Raw genomic sequence first — 17,901 nt, 5'->3', positions numbered from 1 at the left:
TAATATTTGAAAAAGATCTGAAGATACTGTTTTTTTTTTTGTTTTTTTTTTAAGATGTGTTACTCTGTAAATTGTGCAAATTTCCTACCATTTTCAGTCACAAGCGTATATGCATTTGAATAAAACTTAAGACAAAATGTCCAGTGAACCATGCTTTTTTTTTTTTTTTTTTTTTAATACTTTGAATGGTAATAACTCCGGTATTAATGGACAGATTTAAAAAAAAAAAAAACTAAAGATATTTTTGTTTTTTATCCTCTTTTCAATAATGCTTATTTTGAATTTATTTGAAAAAAAAAAATGGTGTGGTATGACTATTATTATGGCAGTAATTTAAATTTTTCAACATCTTTTGCAATTTTTTACTCAAGATTAATTTCCACTTTTATAAGATTTTTAAATATTAAAATGTCTAAGAATATTTAACATAGAATACTTGGCCAAGGATAGATTCAGAAGTAAAATCCATGGCATTGTCAAAAAGCAAATATATAACAAACGTTACCATTTTAGCTGATGTAACGTCCAGACATAACAGGCAAAATTCAATTCAAAGTGAGCCTCTTATGGAGACTGAAGGTTCAATCTTCAATGCAGGCGATACTAGTGAAACGAATGCATTTTACATAAGATTTCTGTCCGATCATGGCTGACAGAACTAGAGCATGCTACCCCTGTGGATTAAATTAAGGGCTTCATTCTAAATTCGGGAGATTCCAGGGTTTGACAGAAAGATTTCAAAGTTTGACAGGAACACCTGAAGTAGGTCGGAGATTATATCAACCGAAATGTTGTGAAAATAGCGCTCAAGATCAGAACAGCAGTCTGAATAATCCAAAGATGGGTTTCCTATTCCAAAGGAAGGTTTTTTTTTTTGTTTTTTTTTTGTAACTAACAAAAGAAAGCGAAAGAAAAGACTCCTAATTAGGTACAGCTTCTTCAACATAGAAGGGATGTAGTTATAGATAATCGACCAATAAGATTCCAAATTTAGTTTGACATGAAACAAATGAATACACATCAACTTTTATTATCTAGTTTGTCCCATACACAATACTGGGAATATATTTCAATATCATGTTTTTCAAAAAAACTTTGTTAGTGATCCTCCTTTCATGTATCTTTCTTGCACAAATTTGTACATTACATTTTCTTGTATAATGTACATGAAAGTTAGACTAAAGGATGATAGTGAAGAAACTGTATTTGCATACACACACATGTTAAAAAGAAAAAAAAAACTATACAAAATGTGTATAGTGTGTTATACAAAGGGAGAACAGATATTAGTATTGTAATACATTTCATCATCACCAAACGATATAGAAGACACATGAGAATGGTATAAGTAAATCTTTATTTGCTTTGGAAGCCTTAGTAACTGTGACCAAAAAGCACCTGACAGACTGACAGTTTGTGAAAAATAAGTAAAGATGGTTAACTGATTGGATGAAAACGGTAGAAATTGACGACTTTTTTTTTTTTTTTTTTTTTTTTTTTTTTTTTTTTTTTTTTTTTTTTTAAGTCCGATATGATTCACACCACTTTAAGTTTATGCTGTTCTCTTGGCTCCCAACAACACATCAATGTAGCGCGTGTATATCGCATGCCTTCCTCAAAACAATTCAAGCGGCTTGTTTGTAGACAGCTCAAGATCGTGTAATTTGCATGAGATTGTCAAAAATTCAGCAAAATTTCAGCGTTGGTTTGCAAGACTATTGAAGACTAAGACACCTGAATATCACCATTTTAGTTTCTTGTATCATTCAGCAGTCCAACCCTTCAAGACTCGCAGACATGTGGGCGTTTTTGAGGCAAGTAATGTTCGCATTTATTGCGATTTTCTCTACGTTGGAGTATGTTTAGTTTTGAAACCCCAGCCAGAATTAAATATATCTTTTTGAATTCCACATAGCTGGAATTTGCTTGACTACTGGATATTAGTAAGAATAATTCAGGGTAGATATAATCCAAGGGAGTTTGCTCATAGTTCTGTCATTACAGTTCTGTTTTTAACTTTATTCTAAGCATGACTCTGTATCTACCTTGTCTTGTTTTATTTTGTGTACATATGCCCAGCTGACAAGTTTTGAAATCTACTTGTTTTTTTTTTTTTGTTTTTTTTTTTTCAAACAAATCTCTCAATTCAATAAATTTAAGTTTTTTGTATTCACTAAAGTTCATGAACTTTGATTTTTGTAAAAAAAATTTTTTTTTTTTTTTTTTTTTTTTCAGAAAAGAGTCCGCCATTTAAAAAGTGTAGCCGTACGAAATCTAGTTTTCAATAACCAATTGACCAGTGATATAAATAAGCTGAAAACATTTTTCACATTACACACAGACAAGAATTCAAAACGTAAGTATTTTAACATGTCACATGATCGTGTAATATATAGACTGCTGAATGTCTGATAATTTTCAATAAATTGTTGTCCTTTTATTGTCAGTGAAGGAATCCAAGAACGTGTTTAAAGAATGCACGACCATGGGAGTAAATTTTCTTATGAAATAATTTGTGTGCGAATGTAGGACAAATGAAAACTGAGAATGCAAATCTGGAAAAAGTACACAAATTGATGAATGATTGCAAGAGTTAGCGGTGGATAGAATAAGTAAAAGCACTAGTACCATAAACTACCTAGTAAAGTGTTACCACTGTTGATCAGAGTCTGTTAGGCATATCTACACTGTACGGTAATATATGAAAGTGAAGGTTGAGAATATGCATTGCATAGAGATAAATGATATGAGAATCATACCATGGGTTTGTAATTACAAATCTTGAAGGGTTAGATTTGATGACCTCAACAGAAGATTAAATCTGGGCAGTATAAGGAAATATGTACAGAGCAGATTTTGTTGATTTTGGTCACATTGAAAGAAACAATTCTTAGGTTATGGCAGGGTCGGTTGACAAAGGAGAGAAAAAAAAAAAAAAAATTGGCATATTTGGCATCGTAATCTGCTGGCTGGCAGGATTTGGAAACAGTTTGAAATTTAACATTGTGGAAAGAATTCTTCAATTACCATATTACCTGTCAATTTGTTTTGCCGATAGAAATTGCTTTGTCTCTTGCATCCACTTGTAAGTAGTTGCTCAGTGGAAGGTGATGTCTCTGGATCATGATTTAAGTCACAGATTCTGCTCTTCTCCTTTGGCTGAAAAATTAAAGAACAACAAATATTTGTTCTGAGATTTTATTGCTTATAGTAATTTATAGCAAGTACATCCAGACAAACTGCATCTTCTTCCAACCTCAATGGTGAAAGACTGGAAAAACCTGCCTAGTCATTTTAATACATAACTCCCAAGAGACAAGAATCTTCTAGTTTCTCTTCCATAGTTCCTCCCATAACTTCCTGTATACATAACTCTAATTTCACTTTGAATGGAAAATTTCATCTTTTTTGCTTAAACTAACCTTGCATGGAATTTTAATCTTATTTTTACACACCCAACTTATTCTGTCTGTAGAAATTGCTCTAGACAACATATGAAACCACTTGATGTAAGGAACTAAAAGAAAAAAAAATACCATTTAAAGATCAAAAACTAGCCAACTACATGTTATATAGATGTTTTCTAGCCCAGAAAACAGTAATTCTTTCTCTTTTATTAGAAGCCTCTCTCACGAAATGTGAAAACTAAGACAAGATAAAGGAAAATTTACTCTTTACTCGTGTATATATCCATATTCGGACTACTGTTTCCATCTTGTGTCCTTTTTACATTTAAGTCGATGTAACCTCCAACCTTCTTCAGGTGTATCTTGTCAAACTCTGGAATCTGCATGGAATTTCGAACTGAACCCTTTAAGTTGCATGCTCTCATTCTGTCAGCCATAACTGGATAGAAGTCCTATTTGCAATTCTGTTTTTGGTCGATAACACTGGAGATTAAGCCTTCAACCTTAAAGAATGTCACTTTTACAACTGATTTTCACCAAGTACTCTAATCACTATGCCATAGCTCCTCGTGGACACTTTTAGTATGAATTTTACTTTTAAACCTATTTTGTCTAGATGTAAATATTGCTATTATTGCATATTATTTGTGTGTGTGTGTGTGTGTGTGTGTGTGTGTGTGTGTGTGTGTGTGTGTGTGTGTGTGTGTGTGTGTGTGTGTGTGTGTGTGTGTGTGTGTGTGTGTGTGTGTGTGTGTGTAATATAATTATGGATTATTTATAGCTTATAATTCCCATATTGTGTTAAATTCTATACTAGTTCTATTTAATATTTGATCGTCGCCAAAGATGTCTTATTCTCCACCATTCTTCTGTCTGATTTTTACTTTGTTCAATAAGTGTAGATGGTTTCCCTTTTTCCTCCATATATGGTCAGCCATACCCAACTTTTCAATCTCCACATATTGTGGCTTTTTGATGTTCTTCTAACCTTACTTTTAGTGAGCAACATGTCTTTTGTATAGTTTCCAAATTTATATGGGATCTTGTACAGTTCTTAGTCATTTTTTTTTCTTTCTATAAAGGACAGTAATAAATGGTTCTGTTCAAAATTCCTTGCTGATTTTCCTGAATTCGAAAAGATACACCTGAAGAAATCTTATGAAAATAACATTCAAGATGTGAACAGTAGTCTGAAGAATTCAAATATGAATAATCATCTTCTGCTCATAATTTCAGAAATGTTATACATCATTATAAATACCACATCCAATGTTAATAATTAAAGAACTTAATTGTTGCCTCTGCTCATATGAGCAGTCCCAGTTCTTTCATGAGGCTTCAGAATAATGACAAGTCCACGGCTCTGCCACAGGATAATGACAAGTCCACGGCTCTGCCGCAGGATAATGACAAGTCCACGGATCTGCAATGTGAAATTTGACCAAACCCAACACATTAAGGATTTGCTGAAAGCCTTACATTTGCTAGAAAATTGATTACACTAGTTGCGTCATGTGGAAGCATTCATACTCTTTAAATAAGCATTATCGAAGTAGGGATGACTTGAATTATAGAAAAGTTAGCCAAGGAAAACATTGAAACTAGTGATTGGACAAGACTGTACAGAGTTGGATTGGACGTGTTTACTTAATGAACCATTACAACTTGTAAAATAAAAATTAGTCTAATTTCGGAACAAGAAAAAAGGAATATTTAATGAGAGAACTTAATTCGAGCTGATGTTTAAAAACAAATTGTTTTAATGTAATTTAACACCTGATTATTTATTTATTTTTTTTCCCCCCCATTCATGCATTTTTAATCTTTTTCAGCTTTTTACAAGAGTGAAAAGATTTCTGGTTCATTGGTAAGTATGAAGTTTATTTCATCTGAAAGTGTAGCTTTTTTTATTCAAAAAATTAAAATTATCTTTAATAGCATTTTTCCTACCAAATACATGTTTGAATCCGATTCATCTTTTTTCTTTGTTCTTCACAATTAAAAAGTGTATCTAGATTTAATTCCTTTTTCATCTCTGTCCATTTTTTATTTTTTTCCCCCTTAATGGGCACCTTATTTTTAAGCTTCTTCATATTTTTTTTCAGAATCCAACGTGGCAAGAATTTGATCTGACCAGCAAATCTGAAGAGGTCGATATCAGTAAAAAATGTATCCTTTTAACTTTCATTTCCATGAACTCTATATTTTTTGGTTGAGGCTTTTCGTAGCCTTTTCTGTTTCCCTGGCTTCAACTTTATATTCAAACATAAACCATATAACACGAAATCCACTGATTAAAATAATCAATCAATATTATCAATCAACTGTCATGAATATCCATCTGAAAATTAAATCTGATCAAAATTTTAAATAGTTTTCCAGTTCATCTCCATTATTTTAATAAACGGTAAATGTTTTTTGTTTAATATTTTTATATCAAATTTTATACATTAAAATACTTAACTAATAAATTGACTAATGCAAGCATTTTGCTCAGTGATATCAACTTTTTAATATAACTAGAAAAAGAAGTTACATGTTGAGCTGTAATTATTCTTTTTTTTTTTTTTTTTTTTTTTTTTTTTGGAGGGGGGGTGTAAGGGCTGCAAAAACCAGTTACCTATTTTAAAAGGTCAAAATCAAAATTAGCTCCTTCTGCTTGCTATGTATTTTCTTTTATGTGTGAAATATTACTGTTGTCATATTCCCTTTTGTTTAAAATGAACTTGTAATAATAAATGTTCTCACTTACTCAATTCAAAAACCCCTATTGTGTCTGATAACTATTTGCAAGATGTGTAAGGTGCATGACTGGCGGTTGGGATTATGTTTATTTCTATTTTGTATGCAAGAGGACTCCCTGCTTCAAAGGCAGAGTATCACAACAATGGGAGTCAGATGGCTGCAGTTAGAAGCAAGCATACATGCCAAAAGTTGAATAGAGAAATCTAGATAAGGAAAAATTTCTGACAAATCAGTACTACTCCATTCCTTTTATTTCAACTGGACTTGTTACTAGAGGGTAAGTGCCTGAAGTAATTGTCATAGACAATGTATAGGAGTGCAGGTAGGGCAAAGAATGTACACGGAGAGATGGATCACTTGGTGAGTTAATTGCGAATTACAGCTAATTAGAACTATTAAAGTTTTTTTTTTTTTGGGGGGGGGGTCTCCAAATATAACTAGAATATTTTAACATGTATTTTGTTGGATTAAAAAAGCCTTAGGGAAACAAACATGCTTAGTCTAATAATAGTAACATAGAATTAGTCTAATAATAGTAACATAGAATTAGTCTAATAATAGTAACATAGAATTAGTCTAATAATAGTAACATAGAATTAGTCTAATAATAGTAACATAGAATTAGTCTAATAATAGTAACATAGAATTAGTCTAATAATAGTAACATAGAATTAGTCTAATAATAGTAACATAGAATTAGTCTAATAATAGTAACATAGAATTAGTCTAATAATAGTAACATAGAATTAGTCTAATAATAGTAACATAGAATTAGTCTAATAATAGTAACATAGAATTAGTCTAATAATAGTAACATAGAATTAGTCTAATAATAGTAACATAGAATTAGTCTAATAATAGTAACATAGAATTAGTCTAATAATAGTAACATAGAATTAGTCTAATAATAGTAACATAGAATTAGTCTAATAATAGTAACATAGAATTAGTCTAATAATAGTAACATAGAACCTGTGGCAAAGATGTTTTCATGCTTTTATTCGTTTTTATCGTCTACTCATCGTAGTGTCAAAGATTCTGACTCTCACGCTATCCTTCATCCCACCTGATAAGTTTTCACGTGTCAATGTTCTGTCAGTTGCTTGGTGTAGGTTCTATAGTTTCCTAACCAAGTCACATCCCTGTTTGGCATCCACATTGCTGATTTCATCTTTAGCCCTCAGTGATCACGAAATCTAGTTGTTCTTCTCTGGTCAGGACTGAAATCTTTTTTTTCTTTGGAATGAAAATATGTATCCTTTTGTTCATTTATCTATGCATTGATGATCATATATACAGCATAATCACATTAACACATCGGTTCTTATTAGATCAACAAAATTTAGCAACATTGTGCCTGGTTAGTATCTGATGGGTGATCATTTAGGAATACCAGGTGCTGTACATACATCTACACTTTCGGAAGCTCATGCATTCCATAAAGCCTCTGGCTGTCTCAATCCTAACCTGCCACTGGATCAGGCTGGTTGAACAGTTAGGCTGACACTGCGCAAACCAGCTTCACTTTTAACAATCTCTCAGCATGTCTTTTGTCATCTCCAGGATGATCAAATGGTCTTTGTTATTTCTTCCGATGGGTGAATATTGGTGATAAGTATTGTGTATAGTAAAGAAAAGAACAACTTTTTTATATACATTTAAAGTACAATTTAAATACATATTACTTATGGAGATTTGGTATGTCTGGAGCAGCAACTATACTATTATAATTCACTTCTCAATATCTTTTGTTGTAATACCAACCTCTCACACATTACTTTTTAGTTTTTTTTTAGATTGTCATGATACCCATTAGTAAATGTTCTGTTAAAAAAATTTACTGTATCACCCGTTGTCATAGTTTAGATCTCACAAATTCATATAAAAATTATGAATTAAAAGATTAAGTCAAAAATATTTAATTATAATGTTTTTTGATAATTTCTATCAAATAAATATTTACATAATCAAAAAATTTTAAAAAAAATAAAAAATGTCAATACAATTTTTGATCCTGAAAGTAGTCCAAAAATTACTTAAATATTTCTTTAATAATTATGTAAAACTAGCAAGACTACCCAGTGTTTCCCAGAACAAAAGTGTAACATTTCTATTAAAACTTCTATAGCCTCTCTATTTTTCTTTCTCTCCTCCCCATTCCCTCTTCACCAAACCCATTCCTCTCTCTCAAAATGTACACACAACTTGTTGTTTTTATGGATTTTTTGAATCTGCATAAGGAATTAATTCCTTGTTTCGAAAATAGTCAGTTACTTCCCTTTACTTGGTACATAATCTGGCAAGAAATCCACCCCAATTCTGACGAAATTTTAGACAGACATACAAACATACAGACGATTGATCTTTATACCAAAGATAAGTTGAGAAAATCCTAAATTTAAGCTAAATTTACAAAAGGACAAATGTAATTTTTGAAAGATTAACCGTTTGAAGATTCAAACTTGCAACCTTGCTACCAAAACTTTCCCTCCCTAAAAGTCACCTCAAATAATCCCAAGAAATTAATTCTATAAGATGATTTTACAGCATTAATAAATTTTTATAAGTGGGGGAAAAATATAAAGCAGAACTATTGAAGGAATAAAAATATATTAAACCAAATGGACAGGTTTTATTGGTCTGCAACTTTAAAGTCTTCTGGGATTTGGGAATATTTTTAAGATTCTTTAACATTCCACAGAATTCTTTACCACCTTTTATTAAAAAAAAAAGAAAAAAAAAATTATGCTACAGCAAAAAAAATTTGAAAATTAATCCAAGCCAGTTACTTAAAGTATTGAGGTTTTCACCTTTGATGCTTTTTATGTTTTTTTTTTTTTTTTTTTTTTTTTCTCTTGAATATTATCTTTGCGTTTTCACCCCCTTAACTTATATTCATAGCTCTTTTGGTGAGAGTGTGGGTTGGTCAAGATGTCTTCAAATTATTCTTGGAGTGGGAATTATATTTATCTAGTCTCCAGTTACAGGATATTAAGGTAAGTTCACATTTTCATTAATTTTTATCATAACTGCTTAGTTAAAAAGATATTAAGTAAAATAATTATTCAAGTATACTTTTATTTTGTGATAAAATCATAGTTATTTTATTAGTGCTTTTTTTTTAATTAGATTTCAGTTTGAAAATTAAAAACTTTTTGAACATTTTTATTTCTAACAATAACTCTGGTGATTCCATCTGTAAACCAGCTTATAAATATCTTGCTTGTAAAACTCTTTAGGTTTTGATATGAAATATGAATCCAACTCGCATTCAATATTTTCTTGTGAGGTTAATCTAAAGCCATCTAAATGGTTTTGTAATCCTCAAAATAAGTGATAATCGGAGGGAGCTAGGTTAGAAGAATATTCAAGGTGTCTCAACCAAATTCTAAGTCAATAGTTTTGTGTGAGGATGGACATTATCATGATGGAAGATGACTCCCTTTCTATTGATTAAAGATTGTTTTCGGATCCACACCAGTGAGAATATTACAGAAAAATATGAATGATGCTTTGATAATCATAAAGTTATAAATTAATCATGGTATTATGTTGAAGTAATAACAATATACATAAATTACAATCGTTTAAAATGACAATTCTACAAACTGGCAAAAACCTTTTCGCCGACTTGATATCAATTCCTTTGTCTGTTTTATGGCATATCAACTCCTTTTGTATGTTCATGTTAAAACACAATGTTTTTCTCAAGAACTAAGATGAGAATAATAGTCCAAACAATCCAAATACAAAAAATAATTATCAATCCTCATACCAAAAACAGAACGAACCCAGATTTAATTTAAAAAAAAAAAAAAAAAAATTGATGTTATTTGGAGTTTTGAATTGTTAATTGCTGTTTGTTGGAAAAACAAAACCAAAAACATTATTCACCGATAACATCATGTGCGAATTCACCTGAAGACTGTCGAAGGTGACATTGATTGAAACATTGTGAAAAAAACAACCAAGAGAAAATTAGTCTGAACAGTCCAAATAATAAAAAATAAATATCAATTCTCATTCCTAAAAATATACAAACACAATGTTATATTCTGTATCTGTTACCCATAATTTAGAAGGTTAGATCATTAAGGATTTGAGTTCAACTTTTTAGTTACATAGTTTATCAAACTTATGCTATAATTATATTATTTCATAAAAATTGTGTATATAAAATAATTGAACTTTTTAGTCTAACTTGGAAACCTGTATCAGTTTACAAACTGAATCATTTAATCCAGTGCTGTTTTCATTCCAGCAGTAAGATCTAATGTTACCAGATGAATGTCTGAAGATGCCGACTTTCTGACCTAAAATGCACCAAACATTAATATTTTTTCTTTTCCATTTACAAAACTCGAACATGTTCTGCAAAGTCAAATACAATTTTCCTCTCCAAAACAACCAAATCCAACACCACGAATAAATATTTGGAGATGAAGAAAACCTTTTCTAAAATGACTGAATTCAACATTAAATGACCTAATACAGGTTGATCTACCATAAAATAGGAATGTTAATTTAATTTTGATGAAATGAGAACCATCTACCCCCTTTGAAATAAAAGAAGGGGTAAGTTCAAAATTTCGTCCAGGTTCTTGAGTTTGGTTGGAAAGTTCCAAAGTTTGAAAGATGCACCTGAAGATGGTCAGTTTATATCTGCAGAAATGTTAAATGAAAAGAATAGTTATCCAGATAAAAAAAAAAAAATACATATCTACAATTAAAATGTTCTGAAGCAAAATGATTGAAGCTAAAATTCTTCAAAAATATAATTGAAATAATTCAAATGAGTTGTGACTATAACAGAAATACGAATTTTAAAATTAAAGTAATTGTAATAACTAGCCTAAGAGTGCTTTAAAAAAATTTAACATTTTTGATAGTTATTATGGTTCTTCCATCTAAAGTGTTGGAAATTTAAAAAAAAAAAAAAAAAGTAGGAGGGTTATAACAAAATGAGGAATAAGTTTATCAGCAGAACAATGGAGAGGAAGTAATTCATAAAAGGGGCTAAAATAGTATTGTTAATCAAGGTGTGACAGTGAGCGGGAGCAAAAGATCCAGATATATATTTATTTCATGGGCAGTTATAGGAGTGTCGATGTGTTTAGTGATAGTTGACAATAATTTTGAGTTTCCAGTTACACAAGTTGTGGCTTGAAGCAGATTGAAGTGAGCTGATGTCATCTGATGAACAAGGCCTTGGCAAATGACTATAGCTGTGAACCTTAACATGTAGAGGATCAATGATGTCATATAACTGATATTTGCAGAACATTTTTTTTTTTTTTTTTTTTTTTTTTTTTTTTTTTTTTTCATATACTTTGGTAAAGGAGTACTATTTTTATAGTTTTAATGTTTAAATGTCATCTCCATATATAATAAAATGACTGCAGAAATTCCCTTCGGGACCAAAGTAGCATAGGTTTGCCACAACAGATGCCACATACAAATTCAATACGTCTTGGCTTTTAGCCACTTTATGTAGCTTTTGAACATCGTTTTAGACACGTTTAGTTGTGATATTAAAATACATCCTACAAGCAACGCCATCACAATCGCAACATCTATAGAGGAAGGAGTCTCAATTTTTCTCTCTAAATATTTAGTACTACCACTGTTACCGGTCCTGAATATGATCTTAAACTGTATCCGATGGTGAGGCCTCAGCTTGTGGGCTTTGGGGAGTGTGAAGTCACTCTTTAATTGCCATTGCTCCCAGGTCCACTCTGACCCAGACTGGTAGTACCTGTTAGGGTTCCAACGATGGGTTAAATAGATACGACTTGAGAAAAACAAATATATTCTATTAAAAAATCTTTTCAAAATCACTGGATTCCGCATTAAATAACCTGAAAAGGATTGATATGTTGTAAAACCAACCAACCACTGTTACCAGTTATCACTGAAACGAATTCTACACCTACAAATTCTGTTATTACACTGACCATAACTGGCTCAAGGTAACATAGACGTAACATAATCTTTCCAATTTCCGAGTGCTAAATAATAAAGGCTCCCTACCAAAGTCCATCGATTCTGATTGTCCGAGCTCTGAAAATTCTCATATTCCAAAATGCAATTCTTCCCTTTGTAAATGAACGGTTACTAAAATTAAAACATGGCGTCATTAACATAGATATTATTTTGCCCGCCATCAAGTTCATTTAATACTTAGGTTGTGTGTGTCTGTTCACATGTGCGTATGATACATATCACTCTGTTAGTTGATTTTTATGTGTCAGACTGCTATTCGCTATTCTAAGTAATCAACACTGCAAAAAGGTAAATCTTCCTCCACCTCTCTCTCTCTCTCAAGGAAATGTTTCTCTGAATATGCATATTTCCCTTTTGTGTGTTCAGTGCAACATGCATCTCAAAAACAAAATAAAAAATTACAAAAAACTTACCAAAATGTTATCTACCGAATTGTCATTTTTACATCTTCAAACATTCAGCGAGAAAATGATTTTGACTGTTTTCGTGACATGTCGTAAACACAAGGAAAGTAGCTAAAATTTCTAATTTCTTTGACAACGATGTTTGACAAATTTATACCTTATTGTTTTGTGAGTTTTCACTATTTACATTCATGCGAACTTGCAATTTATTATACTTTTGGTTACACTTGAACATGAAGATTTCCGAATTTTGCTACAATAACGAAGAGGAACCAAAATGTTTATGAACATTCTCATTATTTACATTTGAAAGCAATATTTTCTCTCAAAATGTGTGAAAATAAGGATATTTTTTTAAAGTAAAAAAAAAAACAATTTGCCAAACTAATTCCTTTTTTAAAACTTATCCTACAACATTTTTACATTCTTTTCTGATTTGTTTCTTCCATCTGAATTATCGATTTCCCACTTTGTTGGTTTAATCTCTGAACAGTTTTTTTTTTTTGGGGGGGGGGTTCTCCATTGATTTATTTATGATAAAACACTATACTTTCATACAAAAAGAAAATCTGCTAAATTTTTCAATTTACGAGATTCACCAGCATGTGCTCAAATATATTTCCATAGTAAAACTGAATCCTCATGTTTCCCTCTTATCAACCTAAGAAATAAAGACAGCGAATGTGCATTGAATAACTTCAGCGGATACATCACTTTTTTCATTTAAGGGTCAATGCGAAGTTTCTTTCCAACCTCTCAAAAAAACTTTAAAATGACGACTTTTAGAGGTTTTCGTGGTTCTGAAAACGAATTTCATTTAAATTTGTGCAGATAAGTAATTTTCATGATATGAAGAAATTACTTTTTCAAAAAGTGGGGATCACTTTCCTATATAAATTTAACGTAAAATGAGCACCCACTTTCTGATCACCTAGTAATTTCTTCATATCATAAAACAAAGTTAACTGATATTCGTTTTCAGCACCCCCGAAAACCGGCACTGTTTTTTACTAAGAGATTCATTCATTTTTTCATCTCATAATTTAGGATGCTAATAATGCTGTCAGTAAGCTTACACGAGCGGTTTACAAAGAACATACTTTTGTTGTTTTTTTTTTGTTTTTTTATTATAGAAATTGTATAGTTTTTAACAGGTGCTTCTGCAGTTTAATATTTCACAAAAATTGTTCACATTGGGGAGGGTGGAGGATCAGGGAGGTGTTGTTTGTGTTTAAATGAAAACATACACCCCCACACAGAAAAAGTACAAATTAAAAAAAAAAAAAAGATATGCCGTGCAAACAGTATTAAAGAAAAAAAGAAATTGTTGAATTTCTGCTTTTGATTCTACAATTACATTTATTAGTACTTTTGTTTAGAGGCTTTGATATAACACCAGTTAAATTTAATATTCCTATTGATAATTTTCAATAACTCATATATTCTAAACGTGTGTGTGTGTGTGATAGATTTTCAGATTTACTTTGCATAAAATTGGTTTCTAATACTAGAAATGTTGAACTATTTTATTTATATAACATTTGAAACGGTAACCTCTTTTTCTTTGAATATTTCAGGCACTAAAAGATGGAATCAAATTCCCTCCAAATAGCCTGGTGTTTGGCATGTTTGGTCAGTTCTTCACTGCACCATCAGATGAAGAACTCGAGGTAATAATTTTTTAATGAATTGATCAAAGTGATTAATTAATCCTATTTATGAAGATGGTATAACACAATACTTCCTAAAGTACAAGTGTTTTTTTTTTTTGTTTTTTTTTCTCTAATGATGTTTTAGTGAAGTTTTAATTGAGTTATTATATACATTTATGACCTTTAATTTATTATAAAGGTGTTTACCTTTATAAGTTACCTAAATGTACTGGTTACTTTCAATGCTACAAAAAGTTCCTTTCCTTTTAATAATTCTAAAAAACCTTTACAAATACCAATTGGCATGACTAATAGGACCTTTTATATGATAAAAGGTGTGTGTGTGTTACTGGGCAAAATCCAAATGAAAATAAAGACTCTGGCAATGCTGACTATGCACAGTGAGGTGAATGAAACAAGTGGTGGGAGGAAGAGGAGAGTAGTAGTAGTAGTAGTAGTTTTAACAGCAGCATAAAAGAATGGCCTAATCAATATGTCTATAACGGTCGTGTGTTTGGTCAGTTTTGATTGGATGGCAGAAAGTTTTATTCAGTAATAGTGCTTAAGCAGAAATGTTGGCTTATACATACAATTTAAATTTTATTCACGTCGGATATACGTATTTAACGCTTTTAGAGTATCTCCTAGATTCTGGACCACTTCCATTGTTTTCCCAGGAGAATCTCAGACGTGATATAAATTTAATCAAAATCTAACATAAACTTTTAAAGATGATCATGCTCTCATAAACCCCTTACAGGTAAATTTAAAGATTCAGGAACACTTCTATTGTCTTTCCCAGAAAATTTTACATAAGAATACGCTTTTAGATTTTATATAGATTTTGTAACCTTTCTTTCAATGAACAACACATAAACCTAGACATTGAGTTATATATAAAATGATTTTTAAAAATATTTTGTATCTGATTATTATTCATAGTTTAATACATTTTATTTTATTCTTTTTTTTTTTTTTTTTTTTTTTTTTTTTTTTTTTTTTTTTTTTTTTCTTCAATAGAAACGTGCCAACAAGTTTAAAGATATTTCCTGTTCTTTTTACCCAACCGAACATTCCAATCTTCTCAATTCTTATGGACTTAGTTCCTTACATCGGTAAGTTTGTTTTTTCTCTGATTGGTTTTCTACCATTTTTATATATATATATATATATATATATATATATATATATATATATAAGCAAAAATGTATGTTTGTGTGTACGCTTCTCTATGTCCACAAAAGGCTTTCAGAGAAGCGCTCACTCGCTTCGCAACTTAAAACTTTTTATATCATCTATAAACTGTAATATCTCACACTTAACCAAGGAGCTCGCCTATCTATTTAATTTTATTGACTTTCAAACGTTAATTACTCCACATTTCCCGCATCGGCACGCGTTACATTCGGTTTTCGGTATAAACAAAAAGCGAAACTCGACTCTAAACTCAGACTCAGAGCCAGTGGTCTCTAGAGAGCTAAGTAACGTTTGTTCAATGTCGACTTCGTCATATCAGACGGTAGCTTTCATTTCGAGACAAGGGAGCGGGTTTTTAAAAACAAACAATTGACCTCATTAAAAACGACCCCGCACAAAATGCTAACTGCTGAATACCTATCGAAGTCACATCCATCAAAAACGCGCACCTGTTTTTGTTTTTTTGTTTTTTTTTTTTGTTTTTTTTTCTTCACGGGCACTTGTTTTTGTTTTTTTTCTCGGGTTTTTTTTCACACACATCTACAAAAACGGCCCTCTCGACCGGTTCTACGCATGCGCCAGATGACGTCATTACCTGATTTACTTTAAATAGTTGAAAAACTGAACAAATTTTATGTACGTCGCGTTAGCTCAGTTGATTAGTGCGTTGGTTCATTATCTAAACGTTTGGGTTCGAATCGTGGTGTGAGATTTTTTTTTTTTTTTTTTTCAATTTAAATATTGAACCAGTGTTATTTAAGCCATTTTCACGTAATATTCGTTTTTCTGTTTTCATCGTTCGTTTGCCTTACGTTAGATTTTTTTTTTTTTTTTTTCCCTCCCACTTAAGTGTTAACGTTTTTTTTTTTTTACTTCGCTTATAACAAACAAACCTTCATCATCGTAATGCATTACGACTTCCGGGCGCGCACCTGTCAATCTAGTTCTTAAATAAATTCAAACATCTTTCAGTAACTCATTCTGGCTGGCCGATTTTATTTTCAAACTTTGCCTCAGGGCTTCGGGTTCGATCCTACCAACATCACATAACATTTTAATCATTAAATTTCATTTAATGTCAACCATTTAATTTCACTGCTTTCATAGCATCGAGATAAGTTATCACACTTTTTTCGCCTCAACAATTCAGGTTCGAGCCTACCTCCCTCCCAAAACTTTTCTTTTACACTGACAAACACTCGGGCAATGCCAGGCACCCCCACTAGTCTCTTATAATTACTAAATGCGAGTTCATCAATGTTTCCCCAAAAGCCTTGTTCCTTCATAGATTAATAACACAACATGCATGATAAAATCTGCTTTAGTTTTGGGATTGAGTTATATTTTTAAAAAAAAGTTTTAATTCTCTCAATTAGCCATAATTTATAATTAACTGATCGTGTCTCCAATCTTTCAACTATGTATTTCTCTCACTCTTTAATATTTCTTATATACGTCATAATCGCATTGACACACCAGTTCTCGTCAGATCACCGAAGTTAAGTAACATTGAGCCTGGTTTGTACCAGATGGGTGAGCATTTGGGAATTATAGGCGCTGTATGTGCTCTCCACTTATCTCGACATTTGTTTTTAGTCATCTTGTACACTCACTTCACTTGCCACTGATATTTAACCATGTTTACTCGGGAGAGGTGTGGTTGGCGATTGTGCATCTCTTGTCACAAAAATTTCATGCGCAGGCACCCCTTCGTGGGTATCCATAATCAGTCAGACTGAAGGAGCTCTTTTTAGTATTTCTTAATATCTCTGAGCATTTTGAAAAATGTAATGTTTTTTTGTGTAACCATCTAATATGTGCATTTGTACCAAAAACATTTATGTAAATTAGATAGTAAAATAATAAATCTCCTTTATGTAATAATTGAAAAAAAAGTATTTAATGTAAGAATGTCTAAAGATGTGTTGCAGTTTAATTTTTGAATGAAATCAAAGATGAATAGTGATTGTGATTCGATAGGTCATGGACATGTCTATATTTGTAGATAAAAATTCATATAAAACAAAATTTGTGAATTTGTTCCTTATGGACTCAAACAGCTGGACTGTTTTTTTTTTTTAATTTCACACAAATATACTTTGTGTCTCTAAGTGTTCTTAAATGGGTTTTATGTCAAAATGCCTTTAATAAATATCCAAAAATCCATAATTGAAAAATCTGATTATAGAAGGAACAGTTTAATTTTGACCAAAGTTCACAGCCTAACATTACAAGTGCATTTGAGAAGTTTTATCACTATAGATAAATACCATATAAAATCAACCGGAGGTTCTTTGATAAGACTGGCCGATTCAAAACAAATGTCTCTGTTTAGAGCATAATTGAACCATGATACTTGACTTTTGCGTTTCAAACTTAAATTCAAATCCTTATACAAAAACAATTTTATAAAATCAATAGTAGATTCTTTATAGTGCAGTGTAACCTACAATGTATTGTGAACTGTACCTGCAAGGTGTATGTAAAACTTCA

General features: G+C 31.2%; 1 protein-coding gene across 2 annotated transcripts in view; it reads left to right on the top strand.

The window, feature by feature from the left end:
* The window catches only part of LOC145246810 (UV radiation resistance-associated protein-like), an 85,754-nt gene that overhangs the window by 30,276 nt on the left and 37,577 nt on the right, over window positions 1-17,901 (top strand). For both annotated transcript variants that reach the window (XM_080108629.1, XM_080108630.1), the window contains exons 3-8: window positions 2,236-2,356; window positions 5,240-5,274; window positions 5,513-5,576; window positions 9,054-9,148; window positions 14,137-14,229; window positions 15,232-15,326. In XM_080108629.1, the coding sequence (XP_079964755.1) occupies window positions 2,236-2,356; window positions 5,240-5,274; window positions 5,513-5,576; window positions 9,054-9,148; window positions 14,137-14,229; window positions 15,232-15,326 (503 nt within the window). The remainder of the gene's footprint in view (window positions 1-2,235; window positions 2,357-5,239; window positions 5,275-5,512; window positions 5,577-9,053; window positions 9,149-14,136; window positions 14,230-15,231; window positions 15,327-17,901) is intronic.

This window comes from Euprymna scolopes, chromosome 24 (assembly GCF_053919585.1).
Source record: "Euprymna scolopes isolate OS-2025 chromosome 24, ASM5391958v1, whole genome shotgun sequence".
Lineage (NCBI taxonomy): Eukaryota > Metazoa > Mollusca > Cephalopoda > Sepiida > Sepiolidae > Euprymna > Euprymna scolopes.
Note: the sequence above shows the minus strand (reverse complement) of the source record. Positions and strands in the feature narration are given on the sequence as shown.